Genomic DNA, 22203 nt, shown 5'->3' on the forward strand with positions numbered 1-22203 from the left:
TACAAGTCCCCAAAATTATAGTGATACCATAAAAAATACCAAAAAGTATGATAAGGTCACTATAAAAACTCTATTTAGGAGCTGACCACAAGCCCTTATTGGAATATTATATGAATATTATAGGGATTTTTTGGTTGGGGTAATTGCGCGTCACCAAGTTTGGACTCTTGATGGGTCGGCCATACTGACCTCTTTGGGTTTCTGACATACTTGGCTCAGCTGTGGGTTTATGCATATGGTCTAACATCAGAGCAGATGTCAACATTGCTGCAGTGGAACTTTACACCGTGAAGAAATAAACTGATAAAAGTTACGCAAGGATAGAGTTTTTGTAGGGGAAGAAAAGCAGGAGTAAATGCTTTTCTGAGAATCTAACTTTTTAATGATGGTTGTGACGCCTTATGACGTTCACCGGCTGGAGGTCAAAGGTTACCCACCTTTACCTGACAACGACCTTTTTCGAGGGTTTGGTGCAATAGGGGCGTAAGTGACATTTTGAGTATTTATATTTTAATGGAAAGCACTTCTTCTTGAGCTTTATCAGATGGTCATAAGAACAGATTTGGAATCACAAACACAAATAAAGGGGGAAATCCAAAAGACTGCAAGTTAAAACCCTGGATTAAATTTGGTGCAAAAAAAAAATGGCATAACTGCATTTAGAATATACATTTTCTGAATCTTAATCTCTTTAAAAGTATGAATCTTTCCCATGTTATGTTGTAAATTTTTAAAAAAAATGATGCAATCATGCATCATCAAGTTTTGTGAAATCACAGTTTAAAAAAAAAAATTTTTTTAAAAAGAATGAAATAAAGGTTTTGTCCCAGGTTTCCCCATCTGAGAAGATTTCCTTCTCTATATACTGTAGGAATGAATATACCAGAGTGGAGAATAATCATCCATATATATTCTCTCACTAACCCAACTTCTAATGAATGAAATAAGTGTGAAACTCAACTAATCCTCATTTTAGTTGGGGGGGGGGGGGAATTCTCTTGGGGGCCCCTGGAGGTCCCCGGACCCCAGTTTGGGAACCATTGAAGTGGACTACAAACACTGACGCCACACAGTCAGTCAGTCAGTCAGACAGACAGACAGACAGACACTCAGACAGACAGACAGTGTGTTGACGCTGCTCCATTCATTTCGCTCTCATCTGACTCAGTGGGAGACAGACGGAGCTCTAGTGGTCAAACTCGCAGCCCAACTCTGCATTTATCCGTCCCGAAAATAAAACACTCTGTCGGCTGTTGCAGCTCCGGGCTCACAGCTTTTTGTTTTTTTGTTGTTTTGTATGTGTGTGTGTTGCAGTTGTGAGCATGCAGGACAACGACCGCCACCGAAACTGGGATTCAAGGAGAACATGGACAAATCGCCAACATTTATTTTACAAATGCACTTTATATTTATTCATCTTTAGTCTGGAACTGAAGAGGAGCGTTGCGGGTGAGGAAAAAAAAATACCAAACTCTCGCTGCATTTTCATTCATGTAAACTCGAAAACCGGCCAGAGCCTGAACCTAATTTGGATGCTTATGTTTTAATAGCGACTTTTTCAGTCAGAGTTGGCATTGGCAAATTGATGCTGAAAGGTATTTTTGACGTATCTGTTTTGGGTTTTTTTTTTGTGCTGGATTTGATGCCTCGGTATGCCACGAACCAAAAAGTCCGAATAGTGAGTGGAACCAGATGTGGAGGGAAGGGGAGGAGGGGGGAAGGGTCTGCTGCACGGCGACTTTTCCTATTGTGATTTCTATTTATGCACAAAGTTTTCTAAAGTCTGCAAAGGCAACTCATCCATAGGCTTCTTTCTTTTTTCTATTTTTAGTGCCGGATGTTTTTTTGTTAGCCTACATTGTAAAACTGGTGTGGACTGACGCTGCATTTGGCACCCTGCGGGCAGATGTGACCTTTACATCCTGTTATAGGCTGCAATTAGCTCGTGCAGTCCGGTCCACACCATCTACATTGACCACTGGATATTATGGGATGTAGCGGAGGGTAAACCCACCTAAAACTCAGCCTTGCCCACCTTTTAATTTGGGGAAGAGTGTTTAGTGTGACTAAGTATTTTGGTTGACCAAACATTTATGAGGTAAATTCAAAGTAAGTAGTGTTAAACTGAATGAAAAGAAGATATATACATGTTGTTTTTTGGAGAATATAGTTAGATTTTTGGTCATATTGGTGGATGTGATGCCTGTTGACAGTTTTCATAGTTTACTCACTTCTGTATTTATCTGACAGTGACCTTTTGCTTCACCACTGGAGTGAATAAAGGGAAGCGAGTTGCAATAGGAGTTAAATAATGAAATCACAGTTGATGTGTTTTTTTCTTTTGCGAAACTCTGTTGGCACAGAAATTGGGTCAGAAGGAATATACAGTATAGTGTGATGAAGTGGTAAATCAAATCTGGGTAAACTATCACTCTAGTCTGTGATCATCATAAGGCAAACAGCCACTAAATCAATTATATTTTCAGCAAAGCATTAATTTATGCTTTTTTTCCCCCTTAAAAAACCCAATCCTCCTATTTTCCATCAGTCTGATACTACTTAGAATGATTTCTCCTATGAATTTACCTCATGAAGTTTTCATTTCATCCCTGTCAATATCACAAATTGCCAGAGACGCAGCTAAAATAATCTGGAACTGCTTCTTGACAAGGTTTCTAGATTTTAAAAGACTAGTAAACGACTGCCAACACATTGTCATGCTGCTGAAGTTGAGGGATCCATCGGTGATTTGAATGGTCAGCTTTTGCCAAACTGGATAAGAAGCAATGGGGAAAATGGAGTTTTAACATTTGGAAAGCATCTATTCTTTGACCTGGGACACTTTAGTCTGTTTTGCATTCATTCACCTCTGTTTAACCCAATCAGAACGCCCCCTAACATGCATTGTCACAGTAATCATTCCATCATTGCAGAGAAAGATTAAGGAAAGATGGAAAAATGTACACAGGAGGATTTATATGGCTTAAGAGTACTTTCTTGTCTGGTTCATGATGACTGGCAGCACTGCAGTACCACAAAGCTTATTTGGGTGTAAAAGTTCAGGCAAACATTGTATGAGTTTACAAAGCAAGTCTCCCATTCAGCGTCAATGGACTCAGCTCCGGCTCTGCAGTGAATCTTGCTTCTCTTGTGTTCAGCTTTGGAAGGGAGCAGTTTGTAAATGTCACACAGAATAGCCTGCTCATTAGAATAACATTTGAAATGTTGAATTGAGTGGTATTCCCCTTTAACAGCTGAATTGGAAGTAACTCTCATCTCAGTAAGTTTCAAAATTTTTATAATTTACCAGTAAAATGTAGACAGCGTTGAACTATAACCACCATTATACTGTGCAGAAGTGTGGGAGTCATGGAAACTATTGACAGTGCGCAGTTGTCTTTCTCTCTCTCTCTCTCTCTCGCTCTCCCTCTCTCTCTTCCCTCTCTCTCTCCCCACTCTCACACACTCTCTGGTTTGTAAATGAGATACGCAGTTTCACAGAGGTTCGAGCTGAGTGTGTTTCTGACTGTGGCTGCAAAATGCAAATATGCACTTCTCTCAGATATCCCATCCGCTCTCTCCCTTCTCCCTTCTCCCCTGCTCCCATACGGCAGGTCTGGCTGCCTCGGAGGCCAGACCACCATAAAACACCAAAGAAACAAACACAACAGGCTGGAATTTCCTGCCTATTTGTTGGTTGCCGTTTTATAACACTGACCAGTTAAAGGCCTCGTTTTCTTTCTTTTTTTATCTCGAACATCTGTCAAAATACGAAAAAAGGTTCCCGGGAAAAGTCTTTTGCCTGTTTAGCTCGTATCTGCAGTCTAGATTTTTGAATTTAACATGAGTAGACAAAGCAGCGTGTTGCCTATCTCATCTCCAGTTCTGATCTGGAAGCAGCAGTGAGTCACGATTAGCAGTGACCCACGCCGATATTGAAGAGTTGGCTGAAATGTGAATATCTCAAGCCAAATAGCACCCAGTATTGGTTAGTCACCCACGATCCAAAGTACTGTCCTCCATCCCGTTAGTGTCCGCACCCAACGCCCACTCTCAGGGAAACCTGGTCCAGAAGCTGACCTGATTAAGGAGGTGGAGATTCTGGGAAGATCTGCCTCTCTTGGCTCGTGTTGCCGGTTGTTCTTGGCCGCAGGTTTAAGCCTCTCTCTTTCGGCAGGAAACTGGCTTCAGAGCCGAGAAGGGGTGACAGGGCAGAGGAGAGGGGGTAAGAGTGGATGAGATCACAGCGGGGGAGCTGTTGTGGCTTAGCTTTCACAGGGCTCAATGGCTTAAAGTTAATCTGGAATTCTGCACTCTCTCTGATTTCCCCGAGAGTTTTCCCAGATCAAACATCGAGTCATATCCCCTCCAGACTGGAATTAAATCTTCTGTTGGTGTTACTTCTTGGTCTGTGCAACTTCAGTTTCAGGTTGTCTGGAGGTTCAAAGGCATTTGCCAGGATATATTGTGACATTGCATCACATTAGTGCTGAACCTATATGAGCATAATTCACATGCTGGGTGAATTCACAGCATGATGTAATTGATTTTACTGGCTTGATTCTGACTTAAAAGGATTTCTGTGGCCATTTTTGAAATGGCTTTGATTCTCATCATGCAAATGACAAAATGGCATCAGACTGATTTAATAGCATTAAGCCTTGTTACCAAACTGCTGTGTATTCCTAAAACAAAGTCAGCATTGTGTAATATACTAGTAAATCAAGTGTAACATGGCTTTTATTTGTGATGAATTGAATCTGAGCTAAGAGAAGTCTAGTATATCAACTTTTTTTCATACGTTTTATTGATTTCTGTGGCATAAATCCTACTGTAATTGCGTAGCAGGGGTAATTACTTAACAACAGAGAAGTGAGGACAAGTCTTCAAGGGTTTGATATAAAACTGTATAGGCTACTTTTGGAAAATGTTGAAATAGTTGGGTGCAGATGACGAAAACCTGGGAAGTCACTGAATTGAGAAATACTAAATGTGACAGAAATCAATCGGGACACAGACTTCTTTGGATTCAACCCTCTGATCGTTTTCGTCCCTTGACACTTGACTGGATGGATACACCAGACAGTGAGTTTCCACAGAAACAGGTCTTCGCAAGCCGTTTTTAATTTCAGCCTGCTCTGGATTATGTTGCTCTAATAGGAGTGACTGGAACAACGGCCTCATGGAAAGACAGTCTTGTCACAGAAGCCATTGAGATGCTTCCTGCTACTTGGACCCTGGTGCTGTTTTTTTTTTAAACTTTTTTTTACTTCCATGATGGGATTTAAAGATTTTTCCACAAGCCTATCACTGGCAGGCAAAACGAAAACTTCTTCTGATTTGAATCTTTAGTGTGTGACAATTAGCTGACAGTAAACAAGCCTAACAACAGGGTGCTACAGAGATGGGTGGCTTCGTAGCAGAGCAGGGTGGTAATTATATCTGATTACACTGTTCAAAGCTCTGCCACCCGGCGCTCTCAAGAGTTCTGCCGAGCCGCTCAGCCATTGTGTTCTGTAACTGCATTTGCAGACTTTGGGGGAAAGCTACCGACCCACAAGCTGACGCTGGTCCTCAAGAACCCGACCACAGAGTGCGAGAAGAGGGACGTGTCGATCGTCTGCTCCAGATTACAGGGATTTTCTCGAGCTCTCGACGAGACTCCATTGTCTCAGTGTCCGTAAAAGCAGCGAGGGAGGGGTTCTGAGCGCTGTAGCTGATGCACAACGTGGGACTGTAGCTCCAGCGGGCCGCCGTCTGAGTGGACTGAAGTACCCCCCCCCATACGAGAGCCGTGTTTTTCAACCAAATACCCAGTGATCTTTCCCACCTTCCCCGCTTCCTGGCCCCTCGCAGGAGCCCGCGGAGTAGGAATGCTGAGGGTCTCACTTTCTCTCCTCTGGATCCCAGGTCTGAGAGGAGGGACCTCTGTTTATTTTGGGGATTTTCTCAATTTAGAGTCACTGCTGCACTCCCTACTTGTCTTTCTTTCTCTGTCCCTCACACACACACACACACACACACACACACACACACACACACCAGTATATTCAGTCCCAGATCGCCTGGCATCTAGCTTCCCCATCTCCAATCCCTTCAAGGAGGAAAAAAAAACTAAAGAAAAACAGGAATGAGAGAAAACCACATTTTTTTTTTTTTGGAAAAGGTTGTTGGGTTTTGTTCCTGAAATTCCAGTCACTGTGGCTGGAGTTCAGCCACTATTCTGAATGTGTTAAGTTCAACAATTTTTTTCACTCAGTCATCATTTTGCTAATGTTTTATTTATTTTGGTTAATACAGCACGGTGGAAGTGTATATGAGAATACTGCAAGGCTTTGTGGGTAACACCTTGCAGGCAGCTATGGCTCCACAGAGAATCACACCGCAGCATATTGAAGTAAGACCTACCAAATGAATCAATCTACAGTAGTGTGAAGTCTCCCTCCAGCTGCGGACTGAAACCAGCTATAGGGTCTCTAGATTTACCCAATTCACCCCTGAGGATCATTAAAGTTTCATCTAATTAATTTAATCAGGAACTGTTAAAATATTCAGCGGTATCAGGCAAGGCGCTTCCTCACCAGAGGGTCACTCTACAGTTTCTCATGATAAAGATCCTTATGTAGTTGTCGTCCCTCAAATCCTCCAGCGGCTGCTCTCTCTCGCTCTCTCCGCAGTCAAACCGGCTCAAATATAGAACACAAACTGCAGGGAAAGAGGCGGGAGGCCATTCCAGGTCAAACTTCGGGAATGGGGTGAATTCCTGAGACTCGGTGCATGGGGAAATAATTCGACTGTGATTGCTAACCTTGCATTAACGGCCACACGAACAAACATGTGCAACCACTTTTCACAGTTCATTGCACAATATCTCTGAAATTACTTACTGCCTAGACCCCCATAACATACGTGTGTATGGGCTTATAGGCGTTTCTGAAGGGAGGCCGAAGGCTGAAATGAATTACTTTTACTTGTTTTTGTTATGAATGATTTCACAGAGGATTATTACCATTGAAGTGTACTAATGCAGGGAGATCAGAGGCTCCAAATCAAACTGATAAGCCTGCTCTCACCCAGCAGTAAATCCATTAATGGTGATATTGATTGGGTCCCTGGTCTGTTCTCTCTCCACATTAGCCGCTAATATGGAATCCTGTTTTCATCAGCAGTATCGACTGATGCCATTGTTCCCCTCTCTCTGCACAGCGCCGCTGGACTCTGACGTGTTTGCTTTCTTCCATGAGGGGGCCCAGGGGTGCCTGGGGGTGCGGGATCACTCCCTCTTCCTGTCGGCCTCCTGCGAGGGAGACGGCCAGCGCTGGAAGTGGGTGACCCGGGGTCGCCTCTTCAACCTGGGCTCCTCGCTGTGCCTGGGCCTGACCACAGACAACTCCAGCTCCAGAGGGGACAAGTCTCCGCTGGGGGTGTACACCTGCGACCGCGAGCCTCCCAGAGTGCGCTGGATCTGGTACTGTGGCCAGGTGCTGGAGAGCCTCAACAACTACCTGCCCTCGCCCGCCCCGCCGGCCTCCGGTAACGCCTCCTCACTCTCCCCCGTTGTCAAGCCGCCAGCAGAGGGGCTGCAGTGGAGGCTGTACGGCGACGAGCAGGACCTGTGCTCCAGAACATACCGTGGTAAGTGTAATCAAGACGAATTTATTCCATCACTAAGCATTTTGGTGGTGGGTCTGTATCTGTGTATGACCTGGAATCTCTCCAAACTCCCATTATATACTTCCAGATAACTTTACTATTAGATTCCCTTTGAAATTCCTTCATTTTTTATTAATAACCCTGAGTTAAACAACATACATATCTCTGCTGACGGGTGAAAACATTGTATCTACCAAATGTCAACTTGTCAGGAACTATGAAAAACAGCCTTGTTTTTAGATTGATCATCATGCATTTCTGAATTTATCCATTGGGGTTTTAAAGGGTTTCATAACTAACAAGGGGTTGTAGAACTTTCTCAACCTTTAGAAGACCATGTAATCCTTCAATTTAAGTTAAACATGATACACAATCCACAGTCCACAGTCAAATGGACATTAAATGTCAACTGGTACGTGTTCAAGTCCAGGGACGTGCAGAGAGTTCTTCAGGGGCAGGTGCTCAAATGAAAAAAGGGGCGTCTACAGTGTCAAACAGTCTGTGGAAGAATCTTTGTTTTAGGAGTGCAGCAATGCGGTGTTGTTACAGCCTATCTCTTTACTTTACTCATCTGTTATATTTGCTTCCATCTCTTGTCTTTCTGTCTCACTGTCCTCTTCTTTCTCCCCCTCATCTCTCTGCATTTCTGTCTGCCTGTGCTAAATATTAAATAAAATAAATTAAAAAAAAATATATATATATCTTAGTGATGAATACTCAATTATCTTATTATATTTCTATCATAATAGTACAAGCTGAAGACTCTAAACAAAATGTAACAATCTTCATTGAATAGATTTTAAGATAAAGTCACTAAATCTGTTTTTTTCCTTGCATGATGAAGGTAAGTTAGCTGCCCTGCCACCGTCTGACTCCCCAGTCTGCCTCTCCCCTGTTGTCTTGAGTCCCATAGCTGCCTTCTGCTTTACTTTCTCTTTTACTTTCGCGCTTCTTGCTTTCGAGGGCGTCTTGCAGCCACTCTCTATATAATATGTCAAATGAAAAAATAATGTTTGCAAACGAGAGAATCTGGGCTACTGGGCTGAGAAAGTCAATATTAGCAGCAGCATCAAACTAGCTAGCAATAGTCAACGACGTCCACATGTGAGAAGGACAGAGAAAGGGGCAAAGCACTGTGCAAACAATTCATTTGTGTTTTGCAGTTGCTCAAATACTTTCGCTCGTATCGCTACAATTTATTAACTATTCGGAAAATGCCTAAAATAAAATAATAAATTTAGATCGGAAGGGGCATTTTGTTCAATTAAGGGAAGTCCATGCTCAGTGAAGAGAGTGATTAAAAAAATAAAAAGTAGAAAGAGAGAAGAAAACATGAGGAAAGAAAACCAACCATTGTAGTTCACCTGTAGTCACTCAGTGATGCAGTGATCCATTCATATTCCTTCCCTGTACTTTGTGTTGGCTCAGTGAGGCAGATGGTCTTTCTGTTATGGATGCCACAGCTGTATCTGCTCAGATGGATGCACCAAATTGTTGCTTCCAGGGCATCTTTGAGGACAGCGGGCTGCCTGCCAGGAAGCAGGAAAGGAAAACATTGCCGGTGTTTGTAAACTGAAGTAAACAGGCAAAGTGTCCTTGCCCTCAAGTATATTTGTATTTATATCTAGTTTTCACTCTCGCATAAAGTCTAACCGTGGTGGTTCGCAGCTAAGCCTCACTTCCACTGTTAGTACCATTCAGACCAATATCAAATGTCAGGTTTGTTCATTGACAAACGGCACTGCAGGGCTCAGTCATCCGTAGGAGTCTCTAGTTAACAGGCTCTGCTTGACTGCAATTAAAACCAGATCTACCATAAACTTAAGACCAGAAAATCTCCCTTTGCTTTATTCTTTATCCTTCCTCTCCTAAGTTTCCTTTACTTTTTTGTGGCCGGGGAACGGGTGCATTGACATTTTTAACTTTAAAGCGCCGATCCTCACAAGTTTCTTTGTGAAGTCAACACGCTGCTGGAGAGGAATGCCTCTGACATTAGTCAGCCATGGAGCCGCTCCACTTCAGCCAGCCAGCCAGCCAGTGGTGGAGCAGAGAGGGAAGACAGGGAGGGAGCTTTAGAAAACTTTCCTCCCTCCTTTAACATGTCTGCCCTACTTTCCATAGGGCTGGAGTGTTTTGGTAACATTACAGATCCAGTCTCGCTCTCTCCCTCTCTCTCTCTCTCTCTCTCTCTCTCTCTCTCTCTCTCTCTCTCTCTCTCTCTCTCGCTGTCTCTGTCTCTGTCTCTCTCTCTCCCTCTCTCTCTCTCTCTCTCTTTCCTTCTCTCTTTTGCCCTTTTCTTCACACCCTACTGTACTGGTGGAATGCAGAGAATATAGTGGCAACCTCTGGGCATTTTGTCAAACTGCAGCAATCAGATTAACTTGGTTAGATAACTTACGTTTTACTTACTTTTACTTGTGATCTCTCAAAGATCTTGCTTTGGAATAGAAACCTAATCATTTTGGTCTTTTTTTTTGTAAATTTATAGCTGTTACTTGTGTCATTTCATAATGAGGGAGTTGTTTTTAAGAGATTTCATAAGAGCTATTTTTTTCCGATGACTTGATTATTTTCATTTGTTGTTTACTTCTCCTGGTCTTTTGTGAAAATACCTTCTGCTGACCAGAAAAGTCCACTGTTTGACCGGTTTACTATTATAACTGTAACATCATCCTCTGTTTTCACGATGTGTTTGATTATACAAGTCACTGAGAAAACAGATACGGTATTTCAGTTCAGGAAAGTTCACAGCGTTAACTTCAGACGGCTCTAGCGAGGCCCGCATTCACTGCTGCATGCTGGGACTTAAAGCCTCTCTCCTCTCCGCCGTTTGCCCCCCCCAGAGATCTACACCATCCAGGGGAACTCTCACGGCCGGCCCTGCTACCTGCCCTTCCTGTACGACGGCCAGTGGTTCCACAGCTGCACCAGCATCGGGCGCGAGGACGGTCACCTGTGGTGCGCCACCACCTACGACTACGGCAAGGACGAGCGTTGGGGCTTCTGTCCCGTCAAGAGTGAGTCACCGCTTCGCATGTTCGTGACTCCGTGTCCTTACGCCCACTCAGCACCACCTCCCGGCTCATACTGTCGAGACTAGGGAAGCAGCCAGAGACTCAGAGCCACACATTTCCTTTCACTCAACCGTCCACTTTGCTCTTATTTCCTCCAGTATCTTTTTTCCCCCTGATCTAACTGACTTTTTATCTTCTCAGGCAATGGCTGTGAGACGTTCTGGGATACTGACCCGCTGACAGACAGCTGTTACCAGTTCAACTTCCAGGCTACGCTGTCGTGGAGCGAGGCTCGCATCAGCTGCCAGCAGCAGGGGGCAGACCTGCTAAGCATCACCAAGCTGCATGAGCAGACCTACATCAATGGTGAGGTCCATGCGCGAACATGCACACCTACGTGCAGAGGCATAATACTGAGGCAAAAGGGAGGAATGTTGCGCTGATGTGTTTGGAATATAAATAAATGTCCACTTTGCTGCTCTCTGTCACCAACTGTAACACAATAGTGATTTGACATACAGACACCTATAAACACCTGGTGTCACGTGGCATCTTCTGGCGCAGAGAAAGTAATCCGTTTTACATTTCCAGCAGCAGCAACAGCGGCTCATTTGGAATAAACAGAAGAGGAACTGGGTAGTTAGCATGAGCAGCGACAGCCACCATGGCTGAACAGACAAAGAAAAGAGCGCCACCTACAGAAACTCAAACTGTACCAAGAAAATCGAAGGAAAAAGACGTCACAGTACTGGACACACTGTTTGATTGACAGGTGATCTCTGGGAAGTGCAGTGCAGAAACACCACAGCAATGAGCGCTGAGCACCAAAGACGTTGCCAAAAACAACAACAGGAACTCGCAGATTCACACTTAAAAATCGACGTCTCATGTCATTTTTCATGAGGCTACATAGAACTGATCCAATTCCTGAATCAGTAGAATATATTCTATAATGACCTATTTCCCTGGTAAGACTATATCTGTAGGGTGAATACTGGTGTAGTTGTTAATACTCCTTGCCTCTTCTGGATCACATACTGTCGAAGGAAAACAAGTGAGCAGCTAACTTCATAACCACTTTTCACTCACTTCCCTTCACCATACAGCCATAAACTTGGTATTCCTGGATAAAATCTTCAATTTCTTCCGTTGAAATCTTACATCAATAATCACATAATTTTATATGTCTTGTGAACGGTGAACTTGAAGGGATTTTTTTTTGCCTTTATTTGAGTGAGTGATATTTTATAGTGTCTGAGGCAGGTGTTTTCCTGCTGTTTCAGGCTTACTGACTGGCTACAGCGCTGCTCTGTGGATCGGCCTCAATGACCTGGACATCAACGGAGGCTGGCAGTGGGCAGACTCCTCGCCGCTCAAGTATCTCAACTGGGAGCCAGGTGAGACCGTAAAAACACCACAACCTCCCCTGTCTTCTGTAAGCATTATAGCCTGCATTTGCGATCCTTTTTAAACCTTTATTTACCCAAGGAAGGCTGACTGAGCACACTTGCTTATTTTTAGCAACACCCTGCTTCACACTCACACACACACACACACACACACACACTTGGCAGCTGCCCAGTGCAGCCGCAGTGTTTTACTGTAGGCCGCTGGAGAATTTAGGGGGTTAAGTGCCGTGGTCAAGGGCACTTCGGCGTTAGTACTGTCTCGAAGAGCTTCTTTCCTAACTCCTGTCTCCGATTCCAGACCAGCCAAGCCATGCAGAGGAGGAGAGCTGTGCCGTGATCAGGACTGAGTCATCGGGTCGTTGGCAAAACCGGGACTGTACTGTAGCTCTGCCATACGTCTGTAAGAAGAGGCCCAACGCCACGCTGGACCCCTTCACCACTGGTCAGTGTGTAGTCACACTAGATTAAAAATTAAACAAAAATGCACCAACAACAACCGTGCAACAGAGCCAGATTTCATTCATTTCGACTTCTTTGTGTTGGTTTTGGCAGAATGAATCCCTGCTCCAATTTGAGGTGTTTTTTTTTTTTTTTTTTTTCATCTCTGTTCCCCCACAGACTCGTGGGCAAATGATGAGAAGTATGAGTGTGACGTGGGTTGGCAGGCTTTCCAGGCCGGTTGCTACAAGCTGGCTTCAGAGAAGACTGACTGGGACACAGCTCAGAAAACCTGCCAGAAGATGGAGGCCAGCCTGGTCAGCATCCACACCCTGCCTGAGCTGGAGTTCATCACTCGCAACCTGAAGAAAGGTGACTTGGTCGTGCTTTTTTTATATATAACCATTCACTCTGAACAAGAGCCAGAAACGAAATGAAAAATCCTCTCAAATCTGCTTCGTCTTCTTCACCTTTCTCTTGTATGTCAGTTCACTGGTTCTGTGATTTCCTGCTTGCGGCTTCTACCTTGGTTGGACTCCTGCAACTTTATTGTTTTTATAGCTCTATGTCTGCTGTAAAGGGTTTCCCACTGGTCATGAAATTTCTGGAACATCTTGGGAATTCTGGGAAGTGTATTCCAGACAGGCAAAGTCAGGGAATTTGATAAATCCTCTGGGAAAGTCAGGAAAAATACAATTGTTTCTGGCATATTCCTGTAAATTTACAGGAATATGCCAGAAACAACTTGGATTTCACAACTTGTTTTGCACATTCACTGCATTAAATGGTGGTTTTCAGCTGTTTATCTATATTATGTGCTCACTTCTCCACAGCAGTCCCAAGTGTAGTGGAAACTAGACTGCTCATCCCTTTAGAACTTTTCTCAGCTGAAAAACAACATATAAACCAGGAAGGAATACATTTTTTAGGTCATGGATGCGCTCCAACTTAGTTGTGGAACCTCATGGAAAAGTCATGGAATTTTACATCAGGGCCACAGTGGGAACGCTAATCCCATTTTTAACTCTATTTCTGTCTTCCCCCAATTGTCTCCCTAACTCTCCTGTCCCATCTGTGTCTCCCGTCAGACGTTGAGGAGCTGTGGATCGGGCTCCACGACACTGATATGCAAATGGACTTCCAGTGGACCGACCACACGCCCGTCATCTTCACCTACTGGCACCCGTTTGAACCCAATAACTTCCGCAACACCCAGGAAGATTGCGTCACCATCTGGGGACCCGTGAGTGACCCCTGATCCCCCCTCTCTGACCTCCCCCCGCCCCCGGAGTCTGGCGGTCTTAATCTCCTCACAGCCACGGACTCTCACTGTCAGCGAGCCTCCTCCGTTTGTTTATATTCAACAGCTGTGTTCTCTCCCTCTGTTTGTGTCTTGCTCACATGTGCAGGATGGCCGCTGGAACGACAGCCCCTGTAACCTGACTCTGCCGTCCATCTGTAAGAAACCAGGGACAAAGAGTGACGGGAAGCCGCAGCACAAAGAGTGCAAACAAGTATTACTCGTTTTTTTCCGCTCGTTGCATTTGCTCCTACCTTTTGTCATTTTTTTCTGATTTGTCTTTCTCTGTAGAATTCTCCTCTCTCTCTCTCTCTCTCCCCTCTGCCCTCTCTCATATATTTTCGATGTTTTATTAGAGGTTCAAGCCCCAAAGAGCTGAAAAAGCATGCAGAAGTCAACCAAATGTAACCAAACAGCAAAACTTGGAGCGTTGAGCCAATCACAGTGAAGGGAAAATCCATCCCCGGATACTCCCTCACTGTTATATATCATCAGTCTGTGATGTTCAGTGCATTCCAGGAGTTGTTCTGTGATGAAGTGTTGTAATTTACTTTTTTGCCGCACCCACTTTCCCTCAACCTGTCTCGTCTTCTTCTTCAGTTAGTGATTTCCTACATTTCCCAGAATGCCTTTTGACAACTCCCAGAGAACGGACGTGAACTAGTTGCACTCAGCTGTTGACTGTACATGTAGGTGGAAGAGCAATAGCAATAGCAATAGCATGGTTACAGCAAAAGCATGGCAACGCGTCCCTTGCTGCGTTGCATTCTGGTCTATTGAGGCTACTGTTGGTGGAGAAATTGTTATCTCTTCGTCTTCTATGATGGATATTTGAAAACCAAAACCCGATTTTTACCATCAATGTTTTAGATTAGAGAATAGAGATTTAGATCAAACTCCATTGTAGCTGCGCTGGAAATATCGTGACCTGATGTCGCCTTGTCTATTTGTGGCCAGTTATCTGTGGGAATAAGAAAAATACACCACCAAACAACAAAATGGGACCAGTGAAGTGTTTTATGGTGGATTTCTCCTTTAATGCTAATATAAAGAAGTCCATACATATAATAAAGTACTGTTAGATATCCTTATATCTATTCAAAATTGCTATAACTGTCAATTGTTTTACTTTTAACACCCCGCAGTTCTCGACCCTTGGCGGCATTACATCTTCAACGTTGGCCATATTGGCTTGAACCCCAGAATCACGGCTGGCAGCCCCAGTGTCTTTGTGTTTCCTCTATATATCTCTGTCTCTTACTCCATAAAGACTCTATTCAGATCTCCTGCAGTGTCCCAGTGCTGCACTTCCAGCTGCTGACAGTCAGCAGTGGCGCTGGGGGCAAAACTATTATTCTAAATATTTCAGCCGTTCCCTCACCCCTGACCCCTTTTCCCAGCGCTCCCCTCTGTCTCTCACCCATCCAGCGCTCCGCTGGTCCGCCCCCAGTCTGTAACTGTAGCATCAATCACTCCCTCGAGGCTAGGAAGGTCACCAGACACCCCAGCTTCAGACAACACTGACCCTTGACACACACGCACACACGCACACACACACTCACACACACACACTCTTCGCCTTCCCCTGACACACTTTTACAAACCAAGAAAACACTAAGTACATTATGTCTATTTAAATGCATTCAAATGTGGACATATTGTATGTATTTTTTGCTTAACAAGTATAAACACACATACAGTACATGCATGTACTTGGACACTGCCATACTTTTTACCCACATGGTGAATTAAATCACATCTGGAAGATCCATCTATCTCTGTGATTTCACAGTCCATAATTTTCTCCATATTAGACTTTAAGCCTCTCATACCTGAGTTTTTACTGCTCTTGCCTGACCATCAGTGAAAAGTGCTAACCTCAGTATCTGATCTTGATACAGTGGCCGTTGTCAAAGGCTGAATGTTTATGCTCTTTAAGTTTTTCTGTAATGTGTCACATAAGGGATAATAATGGTGAGGAAAAAATCTTTTGCTACCATGTAATCAATGAGCACAAGTCTTTTGTCTAGCACTGAATGTTAAACTCTTTAAAAAAAAATCTTCCATTTGAGATCATTTTGCATCAGTCTCCAATGCAATTCCATTTATTATCAAGGATAGTCAAGAATATCAATAATAATAATAAATTATCAAGAATTTCCTTGAATCAAGTGTCGTTTTCTTGGTAGTGATCCGTATTTTTCTGCCTTTCATCAAGATATTGGACTGTTTCTGGAATATTCCTGGAATAAATGAAACTGCATTGGAAACAAGTGGAATTATCTCAGCTCATTGGCAGAATTTTTCACTTGTTTAAACAAAAACAAGACTTTAAGACTGAATGTGAGACTAATGACTTGTTAAGATGGACTTGTTTTTTTGCAGTGCATCTTCCTTCTGTGTGTGTTTTTGCATGTGTGTGTCAGAGCTTTTAGAAATGTTCATGTGTTTGCTTGATTTATGATGCAAGTGATCCAGAGTTGAGGGACGTGGTCTCAGCTGTTCTATTTAACAAAGAGCTCTGTATGTATGGGCCGTTTGTTTAGTGTAATGTATCTTTGCATCTCTCCCTGGGGAGCGAGGCATCATGGGTGGTCACATGACAGGGGTCAGTTGGCACGGCGCACGCTTTGGGCCGGCGTGGCGGTGCGGTTTCTCCTGAGCAGATGAGCACACTTCACACAACATGTGAAACAACAATGAGAAAGAGGCCGCTGCCCTATTCAGGATCATTTCACCACATTATATCCAAACTAGTTACCCTATGCAGTGTTGGGTTCACTCAAAAAAGCGATGTAGTCTCATTATTCATTACATATTTCAAAATAATGCTATTACTATGCTATTACTTTACTTATTACGCCCTGGGAGCAGTAATTTGTCACACTAGTTGTTATATTCGTATCCATTACACCTCCAAAATTAGTGATTACATCCTCTCTTACCATCAAAAATCACAATAACTCAATTTCCTTCTGTGTTACTGATCAGGGAAACCAAACAGCGTTGATGTCCCATGTTTTTGTCCTTATCCTTTTGCTCGATAAAATCAAAGTAGCGGGGATACTTCTACCTGAATCAAGTAAAATTCACTGCCCGATAACAATTAATTCTGACAGAAACAAATCTGGGAATGGTGGTGGGATCTAATTTTTCGGATAATTCAACTTCAATCTGATATTTAGATCGGTAACTTTTTGATCGGTAACTTTTATTATCGCTGAAATTGAATCGCTCATTACTGGGAAAAGTACTACTATTACTGTTATTATTTCCCTGCCCCGATATGATGTTTTCACTGTGAGACAGAGGGAGGGAGGAGGGGAACGAGGAGACAGTGGCTGCTAAGAAGATATGAGTTTCAGCAGAGCAGCCTTCCCCAGCAGCTGGAAGTCTTTGAGGTTTCTGTCTGGCTGCCAAACGTGGTTGTGCAAAAAGCCTGAGGTTGAGCCGATTCACACAAAGCCGTGCACTAACTGTCTCTCACTTTCATATTCGCGCAAGATCTCACCCCTCCTGACCTTTTCACGTTGGCGGCGCTCCTCGCCTGTACACGTCCGCAACGACATGAGCTGGCAGCGGGGATTGAGGCCAGGGAAAAGTTATTTCTGTGTGCCTAGACTTGTTCTCCTCACTCTGCATTGTGTTACCGTCGGCTGGTATAAGTGGGCCGGTTTCTGTTTTGACTGCATAAATTGCACGTATCTTATTTTTTTTTCTGAAAGACACCATTCATTTGGCTTTTTTCAAACCTCATTTAATCCGGCCCAGAGCACATTTTTATAGCAGTAGTATGGGGGGATCAGTTACAGGGAGAGGGATGAGGCTTACATGCGCGCACATACACACACACACACACACACACACACGCATACACATAGACACACAAAACCTAGTGAGTCAAATGTTATTTTCCATATCCTGATCATCCTTTTCATGCCTTAACTTTCTGTAAAAAATCACATTTCAAAACCCTCTCAAAAGAAGGGATTTATTTTACACTCTCGTCCCCTCTCCTCCTCTCCTCTTCTCTATCCTCTCTCCTCCTCTCCTTTCCTCTCCTCTCCTCTCCTCTCCTCTCCTCCTCTCCTCTCCTCTCCTCTCCTCAGGGCTGGAAGTGGCACAGTCCATCTTGTTACTGGGTGGGAGAGGATCTGCTCACCTTTGAGGAGGCCAAGAAGGCCTGTGAGGACAGTGGAGCTGGGCTTGTCACCATCACCAACAGGTGCGTACAGCAGCGCTCACATGAACACACACAGTGATTAAAACATTGTTTCGTTAGCGCTGCTTCCCTGAAAGACCCTTTCGTTCGTTATTTAAAGGTTTGAGCAGGCTTTCGCCAGCAGCCTGGTGTTTGGTCGTTCTGGAGACTCCTTCTGGATCGGCCTCCATGACCAGGGAAGCCCCGGCTCGTTCCACTGGCTCAGCAAGGACGAAGTGTCCTACACCAACTGGAATCGAGACCAGCCAGGTCGGTATTACCTTCCCCTCTCTGAACGTACAGCATGAGCTACAAATCTGACAATGAATATCTTACAATGCACATCTGCACATCTGTATATATGACCCACTTTCCATCTGGCATTAACATGCGTCCTGGCTGAACGTATTGGAATCGGACAGAGTAGAAACGCATAAAATCCAGATGTAAATGCCTCCAAGACAGATTGAAGATCTGATCATCCAAACCACCTGCTGAGGTGGACAGAGAAGCATTTGGCCACATTAACAAAAAAAAAGGGTAAATGCAATGTGTCTCCAAATGACATATAGGAGCAAGGTAACTTGAAATAAACTTTAGGACACAGTCAAAAATGGATTGTCAAGACAAGGTGTTTAGTGTCAGTTTAAAGGACGTAAATTTGTGATGTGCATGAGAAGTCGGATTTCAGTATGCATACTGGTAATGCATTTTAATGCCAGGTGTAAACGGGGCCTTTATTAGCTTCATCTGTAGTTTTTTGTGATAAAGTTCTGTACATACGTACTCTATGTTCTTCCATCTGTCTACCTGATAATGTGAACAATTAATGCACACTTGCACATCCACTCCTAATCTCTGTCAGCAAAGATGCTTTATCTTTATTTACCTGTATAGTATTCTCGCCATATCCTCTTGTTAGTTATTATGTTACCTTCACTACTCTGTATGTGGTTCTATTTATATCTATATCTTTCTTTCTGCTGCTGCAACAACTTCATTTCCCTGAGGGGATCATTAAAGTTTCATGTAATCTATAACTAGAGATCTTCAATTGCCCAAAACACGAGGCCCGTTCTGAATGAGAGCCATGTCTGCAAACCCTCGATTTGATCCAACTATGATTCAACGGGAGGAAAGTTCTAAACTCCCAGTCTGGATCAGTCCCAGGTGTTTTCAGATTTGCAGCCAAAATACCCAATCAAAACTGCATCCTGATATCTAGATTTGGCCCTAAAACAGCCTTGATTAGCTGAGAATATGCTTATCTAAGACAACCATCCGCAGTGGTTAAAATCAGCCAGCGAGGTATGTGCTGATGTTGATTTCTTGTATCAAAAATGGACCAATTTATTGAGGAAATTGTAAACCATTGGATTTTCTCTTCTAACAAATAGATTTTGCAGCAGCGCAGGGATGAGGCAGCAAAGGGGGAGAATGCTCCTTGTAAATTCAGGGCTATCATGGATTTTCTGGATACAAGATATCCATAATGTTCAAACCAGACCTGGAAATGTAGCGGAGGACTAGTCTGGACTTGGGCGAGTCCTCTGGCTGCACTGATAGACCTGAAGATCCCTATGAACTGTCTGCTCTCTGCACAAAGTGTAGCTGTAGTCTGTAGTTGTTGTTGCAGTAGGCTTGCTCAGTGATAGGTAGAAAACAAATACTCAGAAAAGAAATTATATGTGCAGCATTTTAACAATAAATAAAGACATATATAAATAAATACATCAATAAATCATCACCACATTCATTTTGAGACATTAGTATCATTGCTGTACACTCATCATGTCCATCATCAAGAAGACTGGCAGCCTCTACCAGTCTCTACATTGTGTTTTATATTGTGTAAAATGCAGTGTAAAATGGGATTTTGCAGGAAATCTGCAGTATTGCTTTATGGCACAAAGGGAAATTGCTTTACGACACAACACAGGAATTGTTTTTACTTTGCAAATAATACACAATTTTATTCCAGTCCCACTAGTCTAACTGCGTGGTTTTCAGCTACACAGCTTACCTTGTCTTAATGCATATTGGCTGTTATCAAGTGCAGATATCGTCTCTTATCCTTCTTCTTGCTCGTCAAAACAAACAGAGCGACGCCAGAGAGGAAGGAGGATAAGCAGCAACAGGGATTACAGGAATCTTGAGAAACAAAAATGCTACAAATAGCACATTTTATAATCTATTGATTGTCATAATAGCGAATGGCTTATCAAATTGGCTGTGGGGGTTTTTCTACAGATTCCGTCTACGCGTCACTCCTCCATTTCCGCCGGTTTCATCAGTGCCGCCTCCCTCCTCTCACCTGCATTTCACCCTGTATCTATTTCAGTCAACATCCATGGCGGCTGCGTTTCCATGGCGACGGGCCACGCAACAGGTCTGTGGGAGGTGAGGGAGTGTGCGTCATCGCGGGCCAAATTCATCTGCCGTCAGAACCAGGACGCGTCTCTGAGCCCCGAGCCCCCCGCGCCCCAGCCCACCCCCAGCCTCACCGGCTCCTGTCCCAGCGGCTGGAAGAGCAACAGCAACCTGCGCTACTGTTACAAGGTGCTGCACCACGTTACAGCCAGTCTCAGTCCTAGTCCAGTGCTGAAAGTGTCAGATTGTAGTCGTCATATCAATTCAATTTAGTCAGTTACTCAAGGACTAAAACGGCATAGGATTCTACTCATCAAAAATAATAACCAGTGTTGTGGAGTACTTTCACTACATGTAATTAGACTACTAGTTTATCTACATTTTGCAGTAGTTTGGTTGTAGTTCAGTTCATATTTAGAGTGTTTTTGTCATTTTGAGATGTAGTGAACTACTGCAACTACCAACTATTTTTGGCTATAAAGGAAAAGAAAGGAATTGTATTTTTTCATCCTTTAAATTTTTTATCATCTTACTTTTTGTCTGGCAGACAGATGTCTGAGTGAAAATGTATTAGTGATGACCATGACATCCAAAAGAAAGTCCACATTCCTTGCACTTCTCCCTGTGATGAACCCAGACAGGAGTATTTGGGTCGTGTTTACGTCCAGACTTTAGTTTCTGTCAGGCAGCTGTCAGAGAAACACATTAGAAACACAGTGAACGTTCCTTGCACTTTATTTCAAATAGGACACAGTTTTTGTTTACATCCTAATCAGTGGCATCTTTGCACTCGCATGATTTTGTATTATATGACCTTGCAGATGTAGATATGATCATTTTTTACAAGCAGCAACAAAAGTACATTTCAAAAGCATATTTATCTTTGCTGGAGTTGAACTTCTTCTAGTGGGAAGGAAATGATGAAAACTGTCCTTTGAAAATATCTTGCCCACAGATCGTAATATTAGAGTCGATGAATATACGGCTGCTGTAGGAACATTCGCACCGCTGCATTAGTGTTGATAGAATTCATAATATAAACTGCGTTCACTCTATTTTCAACATTGCCATGATAATCGCAGCGTTTTTTTCGTTTCATCTTATTTTCATCATTAACGGAATGAAATGTAAATATTTATAACGGTGTCTCCCGCTGCACTAGCTGTACTGGTATTGGCTATAATTGTGTCACGGTACAGAATTTCTATTCGTCATACTGATTTGTAATAAATTTATAAAACGTTTGTCAGCATTCGTCATTAATTTTGTGATGAAATTAACACTGATTTCAGCTCAGCGGTAGTGATTCATGGTGTACGTGGCCTCAGCGTTGGTACTGCTGTTTTACATATTGTTTCTATGTAACTCTCAAGTCAACCGTTTATGAAACCCTGAAACAATTCTAGCATAATATTCCACAACTTGCATGCATTTTCATTTCTAAGGCCTACATCAAAACCAAAAGAGATCAGGTATTTTCCAATAAACTTTAGAATACCTCAGTGGAGGAAACATGATTAGCTAAATCTGAATCTGCGTTTTTAGGCACATCCCAAAACTCATTTTTATAAACTTGCATTTACCCTAATAACATGGTACTGCTCTTATTATGCTATCCAAGCACTGCTGATTTGTTTGATGAAGTCTAACATGGTTTCAGAATACTGCTGAGTGGGCCTTGATGCACCAGCAGTTTCAGTTGTCCTTTTAACTCCAGTTTGATGATGTACTTAGCGTTCGCCGAACAGATGAGTGGACTTTCAAGTCTATAGTGCTATTATTTTTATGCAAATTTGTATTGTTAGGATTACATTACTG

At 43.2% G+C, this 22203-nt stretch overlaps 1 protein-coding gene across 1 annotated transcript in view; it reads left to right on the top strand.

Moving 5' to 3' along the window:
- Positions 1–1318: 1318 nt before the first annotated feature.
- Positions 1319–22203, top strand: part of mrc2 (mannose receptor, C-type 2) — a 32307-nt gene continuing 11422 nt past the window's right edge. Inside the window, exons 1-12 of the mRNA XM_078284431.1 lie at positions 1319–1449; positions 7207–7635; positions 10497–10670; positions 10869–11033; positions 11951–12064; positions 12375–12518; positions 12695–12886; positions 13603–13757; positions 13924–14028; positions 17924–18039; positions 18137–18285; positions 20357–20574. Coding sequence (XP_078140557.1) covers positions 1323–1449; positions 7207–7635; positions 10497–10670; positions 10869–11033; positions 11951–12064; positions 12375–12518; positions 12695–12886; positions 13603–13757; positions 13924–14028; positions 17924–18039; positions 18137–18285; positions 20357–20574 — 2088 coding nt within the window. The 5' untranslated portion in view covers positions 1319–1322. The remainder of the gene's footprint in view (positions 1450–7206; positions 7636–10496; positions 10671–10868; positions 11034–11950; positions 12065–12374; positions 12519–12694; positions 12887–13602; positions 13758–13923; positions 14029–17923; positions 18040–18136; positions 18286–20356; positions 20575–22203) is intronic.

Source organism: Centroberyx gerrardi, chromosome 7, assembly GCF_048128805.1.
Source record: "Centroberyx gerrardi isolate f3 chromosome 7, fCenGer3.hap1.cur.20231027, whole genome shotgun sequence".
Taxonomy (NCBI): domain Eukaryota; kingdom Metazoa; phylum Chordata; class Actinopteri; order Beryciformes; family Berycidae; genus Centroberyx; species Centroberyx gerrardi.